General features: G+C 36.7%; 2 protein-coding genes across 3 annotated transcripts in view; both read left to right on the forward strand.

Moving 5' to 3' along the window:
* FAP (fibroblast activation protein alpha) overlaps positions 1-2,611 on the forward strand; it is a 75,082-nt gene extending 72,471 nt beyond the window's left edge. The window contains exon 26 of the mRNA XM_075180749.1: positions 1,818-2,611. Within this exon, the coding sequence (XP_075036850.1) occupies positions 1,818-1,916 (99 nt within the window). The 3' untranslated portion in view covers positions 1,917-2,611. The remainder of the gene's footprint in view (positions 1-1,817) is intronic.
* A 7,869-nt stretch (positions 2,612-10,480) lies between these two features.
* Positions 10,481-21,375, forward strand: GCG (glucagon). Of its 2 annotated transcripts, XM_075178669.1 has the most exons (7): positions 10,481-10,532; positions 11,666-11,764; positions 12,844-13,005; positions 17,036-17,170; positions 17,536-17,649; positions 19,384-19,524; positions 20,995-21,375. In XM_075178669.1, exons 2-7 carry the CDS (start codon positions 11,673-11,675, stop codon positions 21,014-21,016), a joined length of 666 nt encoding a protein of 221 aa, XP_075034770.1. In that variant the 5' UTR covers positions 10,481-10,532; positions 11,666-11,672; the 3' UTR covers positions 21,017-21,375. The 2 variants fall into 2 exon arrangements, with proteins under 2 accessions (XP_075034770.1, XP_075034771.1); XM_075178670.1 differs by lacking the exon at positions 20,995-21,375 and having other exon boundaries at positions 19,384-19,528.
* The last annotated feature ends 62 nt before the right edge of the window (positions 21,376-21,437 follow it).

Raw genomic sequence — 21,437 nt, forward strand, 5'->3', positions numbered from 1 at the left:
TCTTTTGAGATTCTGAATACAGGTAGAGTCCTATGTCATCATAGAGCAATGATTCAATCATTATGGGCCTGATTCATTAAGGATCTTAACTTAAGAAACTTCTTATTTAAGTCTCCTGAACAAAACCATGTTACAAAGCAAGGGGTGCAAATTAGTATTCTGTTTTGCACATAAGTTAAATACTGACTGTTTTTCATGTAGCACACACATATCAACTTTAAATTTCAGTGTACAAATAAGCTATTAAGTATTTGTGTGCTACATGAAAAAACAGTCAGTATTTAACTTATGTGCAAAAGAGAATACTAATTTGCACCCCTTGCTTCGTAACATGGTTTTGTTCAGGAGACTTAAATAAGAAGTTTCTTAAGTTAAGATCCTTAATGAATCAGGCCCTATATTTCTAACTGTGAAATTTCCTAAAAATTAACCCAACTTCAGGTGCTAGTTAGACACAGGTATTACCACTGACTGGTGTATGTACAATGCACTAAATGTAACTGAATGGTGAATGGTTATGTTCTGAAAAGAGAAATGTGTCTGCCACACAAGTAAATGACCTCACTGTCCAAATGACCAGTTTGCTAAGCAAGGAGAAAGATTATTTTTATTGCCCTGGACCAAGAAGCACTCCAGCACCAAAAGAGTTAATGCAGCCATATAATATATAAGCAAATATGTACCATATGCCCAATGCCTAGCAGGAGATTTCAGTCTCCAGTGCTTCCTGCTCTGGATGACATTAGCTTGTAAACGACATGATGAGTGAATCAATTTCACATTGGTATGTGCTGCTATAGGTTATAAAGAGATTTTAGCAGTATACACATTATTCTTATTGGACCTGGTTTGTGATGTGCACTGGATGCGCTACACAAAATGCTGCAGCTTTGCACCAGTGCGTAAAAATATGCACAGCCAGGCGAATATCAAGGTGCACACTTATTCTTTGGACATACCTTCACTAACTAGAAGGGATCCTAGCAGAGCCTGGGTAGGGGATCGGCGATGCTGCTCTAGCCTCCTGGGCTCCCTGCTCTCAAAAGGGAATAGTGGCGGCCTCTTCTGAGTAGGCCAATCTGCTGCATGCACATTCTGGCCAATGTGCCAGCTCAGAATAGGCCGCCACTCTGTTCTTTTGAGAGCAGAACGGGGGCCTCGGGTGGAGTGGTTCCTCTTACCCCTATTCCCATAGCAGCAGCACTTCCTGCACCTTCTGCCCTCATTTACCCTCTCATTTGTGTCTCTCATTTACCCGTTTTTTTGTCCATTACCTATATATTGAATTGCATTTCATATAACTGTCCTAGGCAAGCGCAGGTGAGATAACAGGTGCCCGTAGTCCCCTCTACACCAGCAATACTGTTTAACATATGAACATAGAAGCTGTTGCACTGCAGTTTCTAACTGCACAAGCATCTGTGCTGGCCACAATGTATGGCAGTGTAATTTGTAGACTTTACCAGAGCAGGATGCATAAATAATAACCAGGGTCTGACTGGGCTGGGGGGCATATGCCCTCCTCCCCCCCAGCCCCGGGGCTGGTCCCGTAGAGCGCTACCTTGGACTGGGTCACTGGGCTTTTTTTTTCCTTTAAAATGTTCCTATTAGGCTGTTGAGCCGAGTCTTGCCCCCTGGGCTATAGTTTGCCAGCCCTCCCCTGATAGTAACTTTCTATATTCAGTGTATATAGTATTTGAAAGCTATGTATGTACATTGTATGTGAATATTTTAGGGAAAAATAAAGTTGATATTACCACTGTAAAAAAACCTTAGTTTGTCCCTAATGACATTTCTATGTGTATTTGTATTTACAGTGGTATACAGACAAGGACCATTCAATCTCCGGATCTGGCAGAAGACATCTATATACGCACATGACGCACTTTCTTAAGAAATGCTTTTCTCTGTCATGAGTTATAGTTATTGATTTCTTAACATTTTATACATGTGAATTTAACATATGATTGACAAGTGATGCACTATACATGTACATATACATGGTTTTAACTCATGATATTTTTTAACGTTATTTTATTTTCAAATTGTTGAAATAAGACTAGTTACTGTATAGGACTCCTGCTGTTGGATGATGTACCTCTAGGGGCAGATGCATCAAACATTCTAAACAGGAACAGTGGAAATACTAGATACCTCCACTAGATGAACAATAGCTAGAATCTGATCGGTTGCTATGGGCAACACCTCCACTTTTCCTTTATACATCTATTGTAGTGTGAGTCACACATTCACACACAACCTAATGTAGTTTTGTTGGAGCTAAAACTACATTACAGTTTCAACGTAAAATAAGATGTATTCACTTTTTAATGAATGCGGGATCTCCTATTTTTTTTATTGTTAATACATTAGTTTTTTTTAGAACAATCAGTAAACAACACTGTGAAAAGTTGGACTAGATATATAAAAATAGTAAATAAATAATAAACATAAGACTGGATTACTTTGTAATACTATTTGTTTTGCAAGTCTTGCAATTGTGTTATACATTGCAGGAGGATTGTATAGGAAAGAATATAAGTTTGTATGAAATAATATATGTTATGGAAATTCAATTCTCTCCCTACTGAATAAAATAAGATTAGTTCCATTGTCTGAGATACTGATTTCAAATATAACACGGGTAGTAAATAGTAGTAATATTCATTTATAAAGGTCAACATCATTATAGCAATGACATACTTTTAACATTTGCATAAACATGAAGACACATTATGTATGTGAACCCTGCATGATAAAGTAATGAACTATTTTTTCAAGTGAGTCGAACCGCAGAATTCGTAACAGATTAGAGTGAAGCCAATCTGTTTAATGGTAGAGCAGAGAGGAGAGTGTTACAATAATCTCTCAGGGTATGGTTAGAGAATGCACCTACATTTTAGACGCATAATGAGTGAGCGTGATACGGAAACGAGAGCTATGTTAGTGCTGTAATTACAAGACAATTGTTTGAAAATTAATGTGAGGAGTGAAAGAGAGACCAGAATCAAAAAATGACCCATAAGAAGAGATGAGTGAAGTTGTGGTGAAATTTTGCACAAATTCAATTTCTCAGTGGCCCAGGTCATTTTGCAGAGTTACAAAATACCAGTAAAGAGATCGTTGAGGTTTTTTGCTGTGTTCTGCCGTGAAATAGCCATTTCACACTATACTTGTAAATTCAGCATTTTGAAGAATTTACAGTCTGTCTGTTAATAAGTAAAGTGCTATGGAATGTGTTGGCGCTATCTAGATAAATGTTAATAAGTATAATTACAGTTGTATAATTACATTGACAGAGTTAATCCATTCTGCCCTGTGGTGCGGTCAGGGTAGGAAAGTGGAATTCTGGGCTGAATAAAGGTTTTGGGGGATTCCAAGCAAAACACTTTAAGCCAAATTCCCCCATGTGCAACGTTGAGGGTCCTTATGTGGAATGAGGCAAACTTTCTGTGTAACAATTTTGGAAATTTGAAAGTCATGAGCCAATTTAGAAGTTCAGTTTTATCCATGTTGAGTATTATATTTTCTTGGTGACAGGACATATCGTTAGATCAGGCTTTGAACCCCAAATGCCTTTTTAACACATTTAAATCTCTTCTCAACTTTCCCACCCCTAATCTTCTGACTACTATCAGTGCCCAAGATCTTGCTTCCGACTTCGAGGACAGGATTGATTTTATCTGACTTGAAATTAAGTAGTCATCTTCAACAAACAACCAAATAAATTCCTTCCCAGAACTCTCTAACACCCCTCTTCTTTTGATCCCACAAATGAAAATGAAGTATCTACTTTCTTCTTATTGTCCTACTCTACTACCTGTCCGCTGGATCTGATTGGTAGAACCCTGTCTCCTGTGCTCATCCCACCTCTAACTATATAAACTATGTAATCTCTTTCTCTCTCTACTGGTATTTTTCCATCAATATTCAAGCACACAGTGATTACTCCTATTCTGAAAAAAAATAATTATGTCCCAAACTCTCTCTCAATTCACAGCCCCATATCTCAGCTTCTAAGCTTATCGAGAGAATTGCCTACATTTGCCTAACCCTCTTTCTTTCATCCCACAAACTATTGAATCCTCTTAAGTCAGGTTTTCGTTCTCAACACTGCACAGCGACTACTTCGAGGACAAGATTGATATGATCTGACTTGAAAGTAAATAATCATCTTCAACAAACAACCAAATAAATTCCTTCCCAGGACTCTCTAACACCCCTCTTCTTTTGATCCCACAAATGAAAATGAAGTATCTACTTTCTTCTTATCGTCCTACTCTACTACCTGTCCGCTTGATCTGATTGGTAGAACCCTGTCTCCTGTGCTCATCCCACCTCTAAATATATAAACTATGTAATCTCTCTCTCTACTGGTATTTTTCTATCAATATTCAAGCACACAAAAATGAAAAAAAATTCTGTCCCAAACTCTCTCTCAATTTACAGCCCCATATCTCAGCTTCCAAGCATATCGAGAGAATTGCCTACATTTGCCTAACCCGCTTTCTTTCATCCCACAAACTATTGAATCCTCTTAAGTCAGGTTTTCGTTCTCAACACTGCACAGTGACTACATTGACTAAGGTTGTCAATAATTTGATCACTGCTAAATCTACAGGACATTACTCACTTCTAATTCTCCTGAATATCTCTGCTGCATTTGAGACTGTTGACCACTCACTCCTCAGTTCAATCACTAGGTCTTCAAGACACTGTTGTCACGGAATTGCAGATATGGCCTCTAACCAGTATTAGCGTAACTGAACAGGGAGGTGCGGAGTCTAACGTACCCCCGGTATTCACCAGGGACCCCCGAAAGGGAGTTTGGGCTTAGCTGCAGAGGGTACGCAGGTCGTGGTTCTCCAAGACAGTCACTGGTGTAGCGACAGTAGTAGACAGGCATAGTCAGGCAGTCCAGGTCAAAGCCAAACAAGTAATTCGGTTCACAGGGAGGATCCAGAGAGAAGTCAGGTCAAGCCAAATAGTCAAACCAGCCGGGCAGCGAGGTAACAAAACTAAACACAGCAGAATGGTAACAGGAAGCCGAGTCAGGACCAAAGAACATAGGATCAGAAGTTCAGGAAGAGATAGAGTAGGAGTGAACCAATACTCTGGCACCTTACAGGCGTCGGCGGGAGCTATATAAACCATAAGGTGCACCCTGATTGGGTGATGGAGATTCAGCGGTCAGACACGCTGACCGCTGACAGGTGAGCAGAGAAAGTGTCCCATTGCCTAGCAACGGGACGTGACTGAAGGGAGCATGCACAGGCACAGCCTGCAGAGGAACAAGGAAGCTTCCCATTGCTAGGCAATGGGAAGCGGGTGCCGAGAGAGAGCAGGCGTCAGTCTCCTGCACCAAGTGACAGAGTGGAAACGGTGCCTGACAACTGTCCTATCCTGGATCTCATCCTAGCTATCTACTCTCTCTTTTAGTGTGCTGTTGTTAACATTTTATTAACTACATGATGTTCTAGACTTACGCACTTAAAGCTTCCTGGACATGCAGAAGTTGGGTTAACTTGAATACTCCATGCTGCTTTTAACATTCTATTGCTCTGATTGGCTAAAGGGTGTTCTTCTGCTACCTACTTCATATCCTGCTCACATGTATAAAACCAGTTTTGAAGAATGAGTGTAATAGATGCAAATGTATAAATTATACCAATGGAGACGTAAGACTATACATTTTTATGTTGTGCTTCTATTTTCTATTTGCATCTGGTAAAAGTTATCGCTGCCTGTTGAATATACAGTCTACACATTGTCTGTATTTAATTACATGCGGTCCAATATCATTACACAAGTACTCAGGTTGTGCTACATTGCAGAAAAATAAGACAAAAACATATGTAGGCTCGTTGTGTTTACTTGTATGTCATCAGCCACTCATAGTGCCACGGGCACGGAGAACAACAAGTTACACTCCCTCGCTGTTTAGATGCACCAACTGCAGTGTGCGTCATCCGAAACATCTCAGTTCAGTTCATTTGAGACAAGCTCACAACATACACCTTTGATTCTGTCAGTGCTAATATTAATCAAAGTTGCAATTCCTGAGGTTACTTGTTAGAGACAGCAATATGACCTGATGACAAATAGTCTGACCATGTAAAACGGCCAAAGTCCCTGTATCATATTTGTAGGTGTTTAAAGCCATTTAAAGTGTAATGATCAGAGACACAAATTAATTTGCAGTAATGAAAATTTATTAGACAAAACTTGTTCGGTTTTGTGGTGCTGAAATATATACGTAATTTCTCCAGTTACCATTATTTGCATAGGTAATCAGGCTGCCACACTGCATTGTGCTCCTGTATCAATGCCCATTCGGAATCCTTCCTAGGGCTCTATGAGATCCAAGTCCCCCCTCCGCCTCAGCGGGGGACTTGGTATCTCCCAACATGGCGGATCCTCAACCGAGTGCAGTGCTCTCTGCCCCTGGCAGCGCCGGACCCGTTAGGACAGTGCAGTGACAGCCACATAGCGCTGTCACTGCCTGCAGTCTAAAGATTCTTCTGTTGGTCTTTTTTTTTTATTAAATAAAAATGGAACACTAGAAACCTAAGAGGAAAAAAATGTTAATCAACACTTATCCTTACCTAACATTACTAGAATAGAACAAGAAAAATAATAAAACCCAAACTAAACAGCAAGTACTGCCAAGCAGTACTGAACACAGCCCAACTCCTTGGGCACTAAAACAAAACTGAGGTCTGTTGGGTTGCAGAGGGGAGGAGTCAACATCAAACTTAATTGGTGACTATTTAAGTGCCAACTCCATGCCCTCTCATACAACCCCATGGTAGCAGTGTCCCCCAGAGTGGATGAAGGAGAAACACAGTTATCCATTCACATTAATGACAATACAGATTACTAACAATTCATATCATAGCTGGGATTAACTCAGATATTTCAGAAGTTATGATGATTTGTGCTACGCTGGAGAATTTAAAGTGACATTACAAGACTTTGAAAAGAAGGCAAAACTGTAAGTCAACTCATAGCTCAGCAAATTGCACCCCATTGCTACAGTCTTCACCTTTACAGACTAGCAAAAATGGGGACAGCTGGTTGGTAAATAATTATAAACAAAATCTACTACTATATGAGTATGTATAGTGTACCCTAATTATGTAATTTATGTACTTTCCAAATCTACCTGTATGTGATAATTGTTTTATTGTTATGTGTTCTATTCATATGTACATAAATATATTTGGTTGCCATTAAGCCACCTTACAAGGGGGCATCACCACGGATAGTCAAGAACCTTATCTTATATCTATAAGTCTCACCTCCTGGTGTGCTACAGAGGTATACATTAGATATAAATGTATTAATGTTTTCACGGCACATATCCATGTTAAACACAGAAATATATCTATTTATGTATTTCCACGAGAAAAAGCAATTGAGGAAAACAGTTATTGTGGTATAGAATTTGCAAATAACTCACTATTATCATAGCTTCTAACCAGATTATAGTTTTATAATTGAAACATATGAAGTTCTAGCACTCAGAGCTCACATGGAGAGATAGCAGTAATTGCAACAATTTTCTTATAGTCTCTGCACAATTATTATTAAATTAATATTGAGTTTGGAACACAGTATATTTATCTTATTGAACTTAATTACAGATGAACACTGTATAAAAGAGAGACGTTATCCGTTACAATAACACACTTGTAGGCTCCTCTCTGCTACTGGAATGAAGTGGGTACAGGCAGGGCTGGATTAACCCGAGGTCTAACTGGGCTACAGCCCAGGGGCCTCGGGCATCCAGGGGGCCCTTGACAGAGCTCAGCAGCATTATTGATTGGGCCGTGCTGCTGAACCTGTCACTGTTGTCCTTCCGTGGCGCTCAGTAATCTCCATACTGAGGAGATCTCGCAAGAGTGTCACGAGATCTCAGTAAGGAGCTTACAGCGCGCCGCGGAAGGACAACAGTGACAGGAGAAGTTAAGTGCTTGGGGGGGCGGCCGGCTAATGGGGGGCTCATCATGGGAGGGGCAACAGGCTAAAAGGGGGGGCCTCATGGGGGGGCGGCTAACAGGGAGGGGCTCATGGGGGGGGCAGCTAACAGGAGGGGGCTCACTGGGGGGGCGTCAGGTGGCTAACAGGGGGGGCCTCATGGAGGAACGGGGGCCTCCTTAGCCCAGGGGCCTCCATTCCCTTAATCTGGCCCTGGGTACAGGATTGGGACGATGTTGGGTCCTGCCACTAACAGCTAAGCCTTGAGTATTAATTACAGTGTTACTACTGCATTTTAAATTGGATGTTTTTAAAATTATTTTTTCATGGATTTAGAAGAGTAATGTGCTGCTTCCTGATATACTTCAAGGGCTGCCCATAATTTAACAAACAGCCTCCAAATGACCTCAGCACTCCCATGTGACTCATCCCAAAATGCCCCCACATGCCCTTCAAACCCCCACCACTTGTCATAACATGCCCCCCACATGCCACTCCCGCTTTTCCTAAAATCCTCCTATATACTCTCAGACCCCATATGCCCTCAGATTACAAGTGTACTCCAAAATACCCCCGTTTAACCCCCCCATTCCACTCATACCTCCGCAAACACCCTGCATGTTATTTAGACCTCCCCAAATGCGCCCCCATGCCACTCAGACCTCTCCACATGCCTCAAGTCAGAGCAGGGGCTAAGAGTTGACGGGTGCGAAGTAAAGATTATCACAGAGCTGGTGGGCCACAGCGAAGATTGGCATGGAAGGTATGACCATATCAGGATTGCAGACCCTTGGACAAATGTTGAGCTTGTTATTGCAAGTAAGAAAGGTTCAGGTTTAACGGAGCCCTTAAAAATGTGTTTTTGCCAATGAAATGGTAGCCTGCCTTAATTGTAAGATAAATTGCATACTCTTTCATTCTCTGGCATTAAATTTATTTATGGGCATGCGTAGTGCAATTTAACGCAAAATACAGCAAGTATCGTAATTTACGTTCTTCAATGAATTAAGCCAGATGTGTCTAAGTGAAAATCAGATATCACCCTAGGATGAATGGCTGGCTTGCAGCTAAATGTACACGCGAACAATCGTGATCCGCCTCTCCACGTGCAAGTTGACGTAACTGTGAGATATGTGTGACTCAAACTGAGGATGGAAGTGTGTGCATGCACTGTGCAACACAATATTTGGGAAAATTGCATATTTACATGGTGCAAATAGACTTGTATCCATCTCTAAATAAGGCCCTTAGTGTGTAAGACTCTCCTAAATATAGGTTAATAACACATTTTCATCAATAGGTTAAAAAAGTGATAACCCACCTCTTTACTCAAATTGTTTGTGTGACTCCACTTGTAACCCCTTTCTCTGCCATGCTGCGGTCCATGATTAAATCAGGTGCAGGGCCCTATTGACGACTAGTTTGCAGCAGTATTGGCAATCTCTTGATCCATCATTGTGCCAAACACTGATGTGAATATGCTTTGAAATTTCATTACCATAACTTTTGGAACATTAACAAGCTGAAGCCCACCGATAATGCAGCAAGAGGCAGGGTTGACACAGTTCTTTGCTACAGCCTACTGACATAGTGAGCCGCCTACACAATTTTATCATGGACTCACGCGGCTTTTACAAAGAGGAAAAAGGTGTACCAGGGGAAAATCCCAATCATTTCTAGGGATCAAAAGAGGTGTGATGACTTTTTTAAAACATTTATTTCAAAATTGTAATTATCCTTTAATTTTAATTTTATAACAATTAAAAGTGTTAACAATTAAAGTGTTAATTTCATTCAGTGCGGCCTTAATTATCATTATTAGTAACATTTTTTCCTATGCATAAAAAGTCCAAAACTAGATTCCTGCACTACAGCAAAGAACGGACATGGGTGCAATTCTAGAATAAGTATAAGTAAGTAGACATTAATACACTCACAAGTAATTATTAAAGGTGGTTCCATGATGTTTACTTAAGACATGTTTTGGCCACAGGTCTGTATTTTATTAGCTACGGCATGAAGACGGACAGACTTTAATGAGCATCATTGCACAAATGTTATATTTATTTATATGTATGCACAAACAGTATATTTATGCAAATGAAAATAATAAATGTAATTTTCCATCTGTGCTGATAACAAATATAAATACAATCAGTATTATACAGATTATTGCACAGACTGTGTTATAAAGTTGTATAAAGCAGAGTTCACATAACCTTTCATCCGACATTGCATTATACCTGCACTTGCACACCTGAAAAGGAACCACTTGTACGTGTGCAATTGTTTCACAATGATTTTCCAGCCGTTTCTAATGTGTAAATTAAACAAAAAGCAGTCAGTCATATGTGAAACGTTTAAAGCATTGGCAATCACATGATCATCTGTGTCAGAATTAATGCACATAATGCATCCTCACAATGTGCAATGAAGCTGAAAAGAGTATAAAATGCTTTGTGGTATAAGCAGTCAGAATCATCATCAGAAAAGATCTGAAAGTTGCTTAGGATACAGCATCATTTTATCCATTGTCAGAAGTACACTTCAGGGTGAGTACTTTCCTCTGGACTGCCATAAACTGGACCATTTGGTGCCAAGGCTATAAAAACATAATTTTTTATATTATTATTATTATTATTTTGTTTTTGACTTATTTAAATATTTTGCTTATATACAGCACTGTTTAACAATTTATATATTTTTTTAATATTTATTGTTTTAGTCATTAGCAATTTTTTTTTAATTATTATCTTTATTTTTATCATTGTTATTGTATTTATTTTATTAAACACATAAATGTAATATTTTTTATTATGTCTTTTATTTTATGCTATACTTTAACTCATTTTGACTGTTTGACTAAGCTTTCTTAATTTTTTTTCTTGTTTATTGTTAATTTATACATTTGTTAGGTTACATTTTTAAGACAACGCTTGTGCAACAATGATCCACTTGTTTTTCTAGGCAATTTAAAGTGTTTTATAAGTATGAATTAAAATCTATTTTGTAACCCATAATCTATGTCTGTGTTAGTGGTACAGTTGTGATGTTGCCTATACAGTTTGAAACAAGCTAAGTGATATTCAAGATTAGAATACACGATATATGCTATTAAGTCATACTCACAATGAAACAGTAGACCACCTCATATTGCAATGCAATAGTGCTACATTACTGAAATATCTTACTTACAGTAAGTAACTCTTGCAGATCATATTGGTCTATTGTATTTTTGCTCCTAATTCTTTTACAAGACAAGTGTGTGGATAGCCAAAAAAAGAGGTATTGAAGTTGTTATCAATTGGCAGGAAAAGTTATTAGCTCAGAACAGAATACTGGGAATACTCTATAAACACATCATAACAAGAAAATTATGTTTCTTAAATTAATTTCTAATATTTCAGTAATTAAGTTCTATATTCAGAAGTTTTAAGTTAAACTACTAAACATTTTTCAAATGGTGGTGGATCATTGCATGTAGACTACCTATTCTATGTGCTGCATTCTTAAAACCAATTACAATGAATAGAGCCCCTAGCCTGGAGTTCCTTTAGAAGATGCAGATATTTCCTGTATTAAATGTAGTAACAACATTATTGATTTGCACTTAAGCTACTGCTGTTTATAAGTAACAATATAACGATATCTGTCAAAGTAACGTTGACTTTTTCATCTATTACAGAAAAATCATGAAAAGCGTTTATTATATGATGGGGCTTTTTTTTATGCTACTACAAGGAAGTTTCCAAAATCCAATCCAGGAAACAGAAGGCAAATCCAAGTATGTAATTAAACAGGCATAACTACAAAACATGTGACTAGCTATATTTGCAATGTAATATTTGGATGTGCATTATTGTATAAATTATCTATCATCATAATAAATAACAAAATCATAGGCACATTTGATAGCATTAAATATTTTGCACTTTACTTTTGAGAACGCCTCATGAAGTCAGGAGTACAGACTACATTATTCCATTGTATGAGAATTTTGCAATATACCCTGACATATTTTTGTAACTACATCATTTTTCTAAAGAACAAATTTATTTTTAATAAATAATTTTGTCTCAAGACCACTTTTTACTCGAGAAAATTTTATCACTTAGAAAGTCTATGTAAGGTCTTGGATAGGAGATAGGAATGTGTAAATAAGTTACTTTCTTTCTACCTTACAAAGGCATAAAATGCCCAGGTCATTTATTAATATTGCTCTGAGATAACTCGAGTATCAGTTCACAAGAATTATTTATGAATAATGAAATAGTACGTTATCTACAGGACTAAACATTAGTTTTAGGTATTGAGAAATATTAATCTATCATTTAAAATCCACTAAAAGTGATACTACTATTACTACTGCTACAATAATAATAATAATAATAATAATAATAATAATAATAATGTGTTTAATAAAACATTTAATTATTTTATTGTCTTACATTCTCTATAGTTTTCAGTTAACTCTATGGGTCCTTATAACAAATTTTAACAGAACATAAGTTTACAATAAATGTTTATTTTTTTTTAGTACTTAACCTAATACTATCTATAAAGCAATCAGGAATTACTACCTGCATCTATTAGTGACATTATACTTTCAAAAAGGAGAATCAGGAACAAAGCCCACAATGACTTAATAAACTGTTAGTTAGCCTGTGTTACTAATTTAGGTGTATCTACCCCCCTTCCCCAACACACATACTATTTATATTTAAAGGGATTTTGTAAAACTGCTAAGGCTATGGTGGTTTTTGGATATTACATAAAACTATTGAACTGCAAACTTAAGGGCAATATATCCCCTCAGCTTTTTGATAGATACTTATATCACAAATTAAAAAATTGTATACGCAGATCAGTCAAAGCTGCAAGCACTGAAGTTCTAGATGACTCAGATCACCACAATGAAGTTAAACGTCATTCACAAGGCACATTTACTAGTGATTACAGCAAGTACCTAGACTCCAGGCGGGCTCAAGACTTTGTCCAGTGGTTAATGAACTCAAAAAGAAGCGGGTAAGAAACTTGGAGCCAACAGAGTTTACATTTTGTGTCAGATAAATAAATATAGGTCCCCTTTAATTCCGTACCCTTGAGTCAACCTTGTTTGTTCTTACCACCCTACGTCAATGATGTTTCGTCCACTCAACTCTACCGTAGTGTTCAGTAACCCAACCTGTGTTTTGTTGTATGCCGTAACTATTTGTTTTGTTTAAAATAGAACTTGCTGTGTGTACAACATGTGTGGTGATGCACTGGATGTATATAAAAGGGGATTGGCAAGTTTTTTGACTTGGTGGTAAATCAAATTTTCCCTTATGGTTATGGACCTTAAGTATTGATCACACTTGTGTGTGCATTGAGACTAAATCACAGTCTCTTTTTCTCATTTCATTTCCACATTGTGCTGGGGTGATAAAACAGTTCCTCCTTCTTACTAGTTAATGCCGGGGGGGGGGGGGGGGGTAATTTTAACTGTAAGAGATATTGATTGATCAACAGACGGATAACAAAATAATTTTGTATTGCTCTAGTTAATTTACATACATAAGGAATGTGCTATGAAACAGATAGGGGAATATTTGTTCTGGGGGATAGGACAAGAAGAGGGTACAGCAGTACTCTCACACTTTTTGACATTAACAAGGTGTTATAGGAGTAATGATAGGGTGATAGTAGTGGCTGCACCTCCCCCCAGCAAGATAATCACCCTTTACCCTCCTGAAACCTTGGGGGGAAAGGTAAGTACTATAGAAATCTAGTACAGTGGGTAGGTCAAACTCTAAAGGAGTTGAAGTAATAAGGTCACTGGGAGCCTCACACTCTCTCCTGGTAGAAATACTACATTTTGATAGGGGATGTCAAACTTCTTTTCAGTTGTTTATGTTTGTTTAAAACTGTATATATCATTTATATTATCAGATCTATTGGCTCAACTGCAAAGTAATGTAAGGAGGCAGACTGAGTACACAGTATTGCCATAACATGGGGAAATTGTCCTTCTAATGGCCACTCTCAGCCACAGATAATAAAACCCTACTGTACTATGCTACAGATGTAGTGTATTGACATACAGAGCCACTATAATGTAAAGCATAAAATCCATCAATATCGTACATTTCATCTTTAAGATTTTTATTTAGAAAATGCAACATTGACTTGAAAACCATTTATACTATTTGGTATAGTAATCCAGTATGGCCAGAAAACAAAAAACTCTTTAATGAAATATCATTCTATTATCTTTCGTAAGTCTAAAATTACATTTTTTTCTTTCTTTATTTTTCATATAAGAAAAATGTTCTATTATCTATTATGAAAAGAGACAAGATTGACAAACAATTTGCAACTGAACTTCTGGTGATTTAGACAGTTTTGCAAATTATTCTTGCTAAATGGATAGTAAAACTGTCCACAAACTGGCAAAATTTTATTTGTTGCTAATTCCTTTATTTGCAATGAATGCTGTGTTTAGTGGAATCATTTTAACAGTAGGTTAGAATGTAGAACAGTGTCACTATGAGCCTACTTAAAATCACTAGATATCTTTCATGCAAAACAGTTTATAATCTGTTTTTTTAATTTTAATAAACCAATGCCCGGGCAGAATATTACAAAAATTTAATAGAATGTAATTCAATCCCACAATTGATTAAACAATACATTGGTCCAGACAGCTCACTGCCTAAGTATCCTTCATCGGTTTTGAATCTAATTTTTTTTTAATTTGGGAGATGTATTTTCCTAAAATGTAGACCTCTGATGGACCTAGACTGTAACACAAAGATCTTTGCTGAGCTCCTGCTTCATTCCTCTATCAAGACTCCAGTTCCTATGGTGTACTCTCATGTATATTGGCTGTCTACAATGTGTACATATTAATGGCTAAGAAGTTAGACAAGACATCCACTATATGCAACAATAATTAGCATTACTGAATATAGTGGGGTTTACCCTACTATTTGTACAAATGAGAAAAATTTCCCCTACAGTCAAAAAGCTGCCAATCTGGTAGTGACCCTTGCTGGTAAATACTGTGTATTGCTTGTGACATCTTTATTGTACATGAGATAGCTGTTTACTTTTATCATTCTATAACTTCTGTTGGTGTTTTAGCAGAACTATAATAAACAGGTTTGTCAGAAACAACTATTAAAAGGGTGATATTTATAACCTCCCCGTAATGTTATGTGTGTTACAATAGATAGATAGATAGATAGATAGACAGACATGAGATAGATATATTGATAGATAGATAGATAGATAGATAGATAGATAGATAGATAGACAGACAAACAGATGTGAGATAGATATATTGATAGACATGAGATAGATAGATAGATAGATAGATAGATAGATAGACAAACAGACGTGAGATAGATGGATAGATATATTGATAGACATGAGATAGATATATAGATAGATAGATAGATAGATATATGTAAGATAGATAGACAGACAGACAAACAGATGTGAGATAGATATATTGATAGACATGAGATAGATAGATAGATAGATAGATAGATAGATAGATAGATAGATAGATAGATATGAGATAGATAGATAGCTAGATAGATAGATATGAGATAGATAGATAGATAGATAGATAGATAGATAGATAGATATGAGATAGATAGATAGATAGATAGATAGATAGATAGATAGATAGATAGATATGAGATAGATATATTGATAGACATGAGATAGATAGATATATAGATAGATAGATAGATAGATAGATAGATAGATAGATATATGTAAGATAGATAGATAGACAGAAAGACAAACAGACGTGAGATAGATATATTGATAGACATGAGATAGATAGATAGATAGATAGATAGATATGAGATAGATATATTGATAGACATGAGATAGATAGATATATAGATAGATAGATAGATAGATAGATAGATATATGTAAGATAGATAGATAGACAGAAAGACAAACAGACGTGAGATAGATATATTGATAGACATGAGATAGATAGATAGATAGATAGATAGATAGATAGATAGATATGAGATAGATAGATAGATATGAGATAGATAGATAGATAGATAGATAGAGACACCTGCAACTGGCTAGGAATATTATCAAGATTGGAATTAACTGTCCACTAGGAGCATCATCAGACAGCTGATTATAATGTACATTCTGTGGCTCACTTATCTAACCACAGAATGTTACATTCTCGAACCCTTGTTGTTCTATATATAAAGGTCTGATATTGATCCAATTGACAAACAATGTGAACCAAATGCTACAATAAATGTTACTCTAGGGTTGATTTTTATCAGAAGACAAATAATCTATCAGTGTGTCTCTGTGTGGGAGGAAAGCAGAGCCCTGAGAGGAAACCCACACAAACACGTGGAGAACACACAATCTCCACACAGACAGAGCTCTGGTTAGAATCTAACCCATAATCCGAGAGCTGTGATGCAGCAATGCTAACCACTGTTACTGTACAGTATAATATAATATACAATATCCCTTTAACCCTTTAATAACTGGGTGATCTCTATTTCATAATTATCACACTACTTTGTACTTCCTTCAAATATATTTAGCAGGTTTATTATATGCCCCTATTATAATTTGCTTGATGATTGGAGTATGAAGATGCCTTCACTTTATGATAAGGCTGCCTACGTGTTTGCTCCCATGTAATTCCAATGTATTGTAACTTAATTAAATTAATATCAGCATTTTGTGTGGGTCTTCCTTTACATAGACCAGACAGAATTGCCTAAGGATTAATCATCCCAATATTGTATGCACTTACTTTGTGTATCACTTGGGTGATATGAAATGGTACAGGTCACATTGTAAACACTTTTTCATGGGACCTGAGTTTTAATACTCTTTAATATTTTTGGGAACATTACACACCACCGCTAAAAAAATCACTCCTGGTTCCCGTTCTGTTTGCAATAATTCTGAAGTGGATCAGTGTAAGCCATACCTTGCAATATAGAATATTATATTTACCTTATAGGTTAGAAGTGAGTACATCTTTAATTATTACATTTGTTTTCACAGAGGAATGTCAAGACGCAACGCTCAGTTTGAGAGACACGCGGAAGGAACGTACACCAATGATGTAACCCAGTTCTTGGAGGAAAAGGCAGCCAAAGAATTTATTGACTGGTTGATAAAAGGAAAACCAAACAAACAGTAAGGAATATAGCCCGTCATTCCCATAGACTAGGCAAATCGCGACTTTGCAGGCAAAATTTAAAACGGCAATGTATTTAAAGACAGACGATTTTCAGAAATCGGACCTCAATACACTTACCCCATGGAGATTTTAACATGTATATGTGTGAATCCTATAAGATATATTTCATATTGGATCAAGTTGAATAATGGTATTTTTAAAATAAGAACAGAGAAAAGTGTTTAGTAAGATAACTTCTGTGTTTAATGATAAACTTGTTTTCATAGCATTGTGTGCTATAAAGAGAAAGGAAATAATTATACTGTGAAACTAACTAGGTGGAAATGTTTCCAAATGTAAAGTTTTTTTCCCCCTTGTCCAGGAGATTGTCACGACACGCAGAAGGAACATTCACTAGTGATATGACCAGCTTTTTGGAAGAAAAAGCAGCCAAAGAATTTGTTGATTGGTTAATTAAAGGAAGACCAAAAAGAAAGTAAGAATTTCTTTTTTGCTTTGTAAAATAATGTTTCTAATGATCTCAATAACAACTGCACTGAAACTAGAATTTGCACTAGGTTAAAGGTCCAACTTTTCCCTGTATGGGACCAGGTTGCAAACGGGATTCACTCATTGCCTTCCGGCAGCAAAATCTTCCCCTGCATGTGTGCAGGCTGTCAAAGGGATTCACTCATTGCCCTTGAAACTGCAAAGAACAAAGTGAGTGATGGTCCCAGTGAATATCTGCAGGTGTAGTTTATAGTTTATTTATGAGCAAAGTTTTTGAGCAAATGGAACTACACTTCCCTGTGGTCCAGTGGTGCTCACTCATTTTATTCTTCTCAAACTAAAGTTAGATATTTTGTGCTCCATTCTCCATAATCTGGAGTTTACGACACCCACATAACAATCTCAGGGGTCATCAAAAAGAGTTCCGTAATGTCCCTGTGGATAGAAACCAATAACTAATATTTGGAATACGTGCTTTATCATCATCATCATCATCATCATCATTTATTTATATAGCATAGGCAAACCGAGGGGGGGGGGGTTCTAGTGCCTGGAAACCCTCCTCCAAGCCTGGGGCACTGTATAATTGAGGTGGCTGGACCCTGCTCCCACTTCACACAGCTCTGCTTGAGAAGGGAGAGCTGCGTGCACCTAACAGTAGTGCACGCAGCATTGACTATGTATATTATGGGGATAGGAAGAGTTGGAGAGCAGCCAAGCACTGTCTAAAATTATAGCCCCCATGCACGCTGGTCATGCACGCTGGTCACGCCCACTGGCGGCGTGGTGTGGAAACCCCCCTCTACAAATCCTGCGTTTGCCCCTGTATAGCACCACTAATTCCGCAGCGCTGTACACAGCACTCACTCACATCAGTCTTTATGTTGCATTTTTATCCTAGACACAACATCATGAAAGTGCCATGTTTCCTGTGACAGGTTTATGTTTCTTATCATTTACCTTTTTACCAATGTCGACTGCACATCTCTAAGTATTATGGATTGTTAAGTTTTTCCATAAGATACTACATATCATACATTTAGTTCCATATAATCATTTTTTAGTCATTGTAATGTTAAAGCAACAATGACATGCAAAACTATAAATAAAAGCTTTTTTTACATATTGTCGTAAAACTAAATGCAAGTTGGTCCAATATAAAAATATCATATTGAAGCCTTTGAAAATATATGTAAACATTTCCATACATTAACCTACTTTTGTACAAGTGCGTCTAGCTTTACAGGTAATACCATGGGCAAGATAGTGGCCTCTGTTTGGTTAAAAAAAATAGATCTTGGGCAAACGCCTTTGGCAGACAAGTGGACTCACTAGTATACAATGAAAGCCATTGACCCTTAATAACAAAATTTAGGATTCTATGTATTTGTGTTTGCTATTTGGGCTCAAGCATCTAGGTGACTTCCAAGTTCCTAGTATGTTCTTTAGCATCTTTACAATGAATCATTCTGTTCCATTGGGCCTTAAGTCCACAAAGACAGAACCTTAAGTTCCTTGGTTCTAACAGGTTCCAGAAACTTTTACACATATATTCATGAATGTAAAAATTCACCTTAGTAGCTTGTATTTTAGTTTTAGCTATCCTTTATAATTTCTATGTAAGACATTATTTTATTGCTAAAGATTTTGTAAAAAAAAAACCCATAAAACCCATATTGGACAATGGTTTAAAAGTACCTTTTTTTGTTTTTAAATAAAGTTTCCCAGAAGTGTCTACTGCGGAAGAGATGGACAGAAGACATGCAGATGGCAGCTTTACCAGTGATTTCAACAAAGCTCTGGATATTAAGGCTGCCCAGGAGTTCTTAGATTGGATAATTAACACCCCGGTAAAAGAAAGGTAAACACAACAGAGATATGTTATGGATAGACAGAATTTTAGAATATTTTTTTTTATTTTTTTAACAATAATTGAAACAGTGACTTTATTATGATTACAAGGGATAAATCAAATTTTGCTTAACCAAAGTACAACTGTGAAGAATCAACTCAAGATGAACTGATTTGACTTTGATTTCCATGTAATAAGTTTAGTAAATAACAAACTCCTAATGAAAATTTCCATGCCTAACATAAGAAAAGATAATTGTTTTAACACTTTCAAAATTACAGTATAGAGTAAAGGTTCAGGTACTAATCACAAGGTTTAACTTGGAACTATTGTGCCCTTTTTTTTATTTCACTGTTGGGTCTATTTGGGTTTGATTATGGCTTTCTACCCCAGCCATCAGTCTACTTTGAAAATAAGCCTTGGCCTGGCCTTGGAATTAAAATTTAATTTGGCAAGGTTGCACAGAACAGCTGATTTTCAATGCAACTCCTGAAGATGCAGTTCTTGTCTAACTCTCTAATTTTAAGGTTACTTGGTTTGGATAAAAAAAAATTTGGGAGTCCAATTAGGGACACTAGTTTCACCTTTATCAGTACCTCCCATACAAAGCCCAGAGAATTAAAATTATGTTGTCAGGAGCTCAGGAACTCAGGATTCTCAAATGAAAAAAGTGCGTTCAGTGTAAGCACCTCTTTCAATGTGTTGTCCCCCATATAAAACCAATTAACCTTTGATCTCAAATATTTCCATGATAATAAAACTCAATTTAAACTATGTGTTATATTATTCCATATATATTTTGAGGATGGCGCTTTTGAAATCCCTCCAACTGGAAGTGTTTCTCAAACATGAACTAATGAAGAATTCAGTTCAGTGTCGGACTCCATAACAGATATGTACTCTAGATGTACATTACACAGCACAAAGGGAAGAGACAAGAGCACTATACCAGCCAATGACTATAATTTTATAATAACAAATTGATTTTAACATTGACCCACCTGTAACAGACACCTTTTTTAGTGTATTCTCATGAGTGTAGATTATTTTTGTTGTTGTACCTCCGAATAGAACCAGGACATATTAGGCTATGCCCCATCTCCCCAGGCTATGCTCAATCTGCCTACACCCCAACCTTTTGGAAGCAAGGCCGTGACCCTTTCTGAGCAGACCAATATTAGAACTCTTCTGGGAAAATCAGGACAGTTGGACGATATACTAGTTATCACACTTTTCATATAATACAAATTAAAGACATAGAGATCACTTAATTCAGAATAAATCTTTTTCTGGAATACACAACAGTGCAAGTGGATAATATCTTGTTGAGTACTAAGTTGGACATTTGTAAATGGAGTCTGTTTATTAATTAATTGCATGTCTTAGATAGGTGCATCAAAGCTTTAGGAGATAAAAATGATGACTCAATAGTTTTGTCTGATGTTTACAGATTTATAAAATTCTAATGTTTTTTTTTAGGGATTTACTGGATGAACAATAGGAGAATGCAGACGAACGATCTTCAACAAGGAACCAAAACCCGGCTGTCACTTGAAAATGATGAATTTGTGTTGTGTAAATTCAAGCAGGTGTATCATAAAGCCATACAGTATAGCTTTGCATGCAAAGTAAATGAAATTAACAATAGTGTTTTCTTGTTGGGGAATTACACAAAGAGCAGATTCTACTCAAACACACATCTACCATAAGAGGTTTAACGCTTTCAGTTATGGCTGGACTTGTATTGTACTCAGAAAGAAGCTTTGCCAGTCCTACCAGAGCTACGAGGGCTTAAATCCAGAAGTGCCATTTTCTCGCCCAATTATTTAAAGGAGAAAATAAAAAAATAAAAATAAAAAAAATGATACTAAAGAAATATATAACTTGTTTAAATAAAAAAAAATATAACTTATTTTTCTATG

This window comes from Mixophyes fleayi, chromosome 7, assembly GCF_038048845.1.
Source record: "Mixophyes fleayi isolate aMixFle1 chromosome 7, aMixFle1.hap1, whole genome shotgun sequence".
Taxonomy (NCBI): Eukaryota; Metazoa; Chordata; class Amphibia; order Anura; family Limnodynastidae; genus Mixophyes; species Mixophyes fleayi.

What these genes read in the sequence shown, in the direction of transcription:
- GCG (XM_075178669.1), top strand. Translation starts at nt 11,673, where the DNA reads ATGAAAAGCGTTTATTATATGATGGGGCTTTTTTTTATGCTACTACAA. An exon ending in AAAGGAAAACCAAACAAACA is followed by an intron (nt 17,171 to 17,535) that starts GTAAGGAATATA and finishes CCCCTTGTCCAG; the next exon opens with GAGATTGTCACGACACGCAG. An exon ending in AACACCCCGGTAAAAGAAAG is followed by an intron (nt 19,525 to 20,994) that starts GTAAACACAACA and finishes GTTTTTTTTTAG; the next exon opens with GGATTTACTGGATGAACAAT.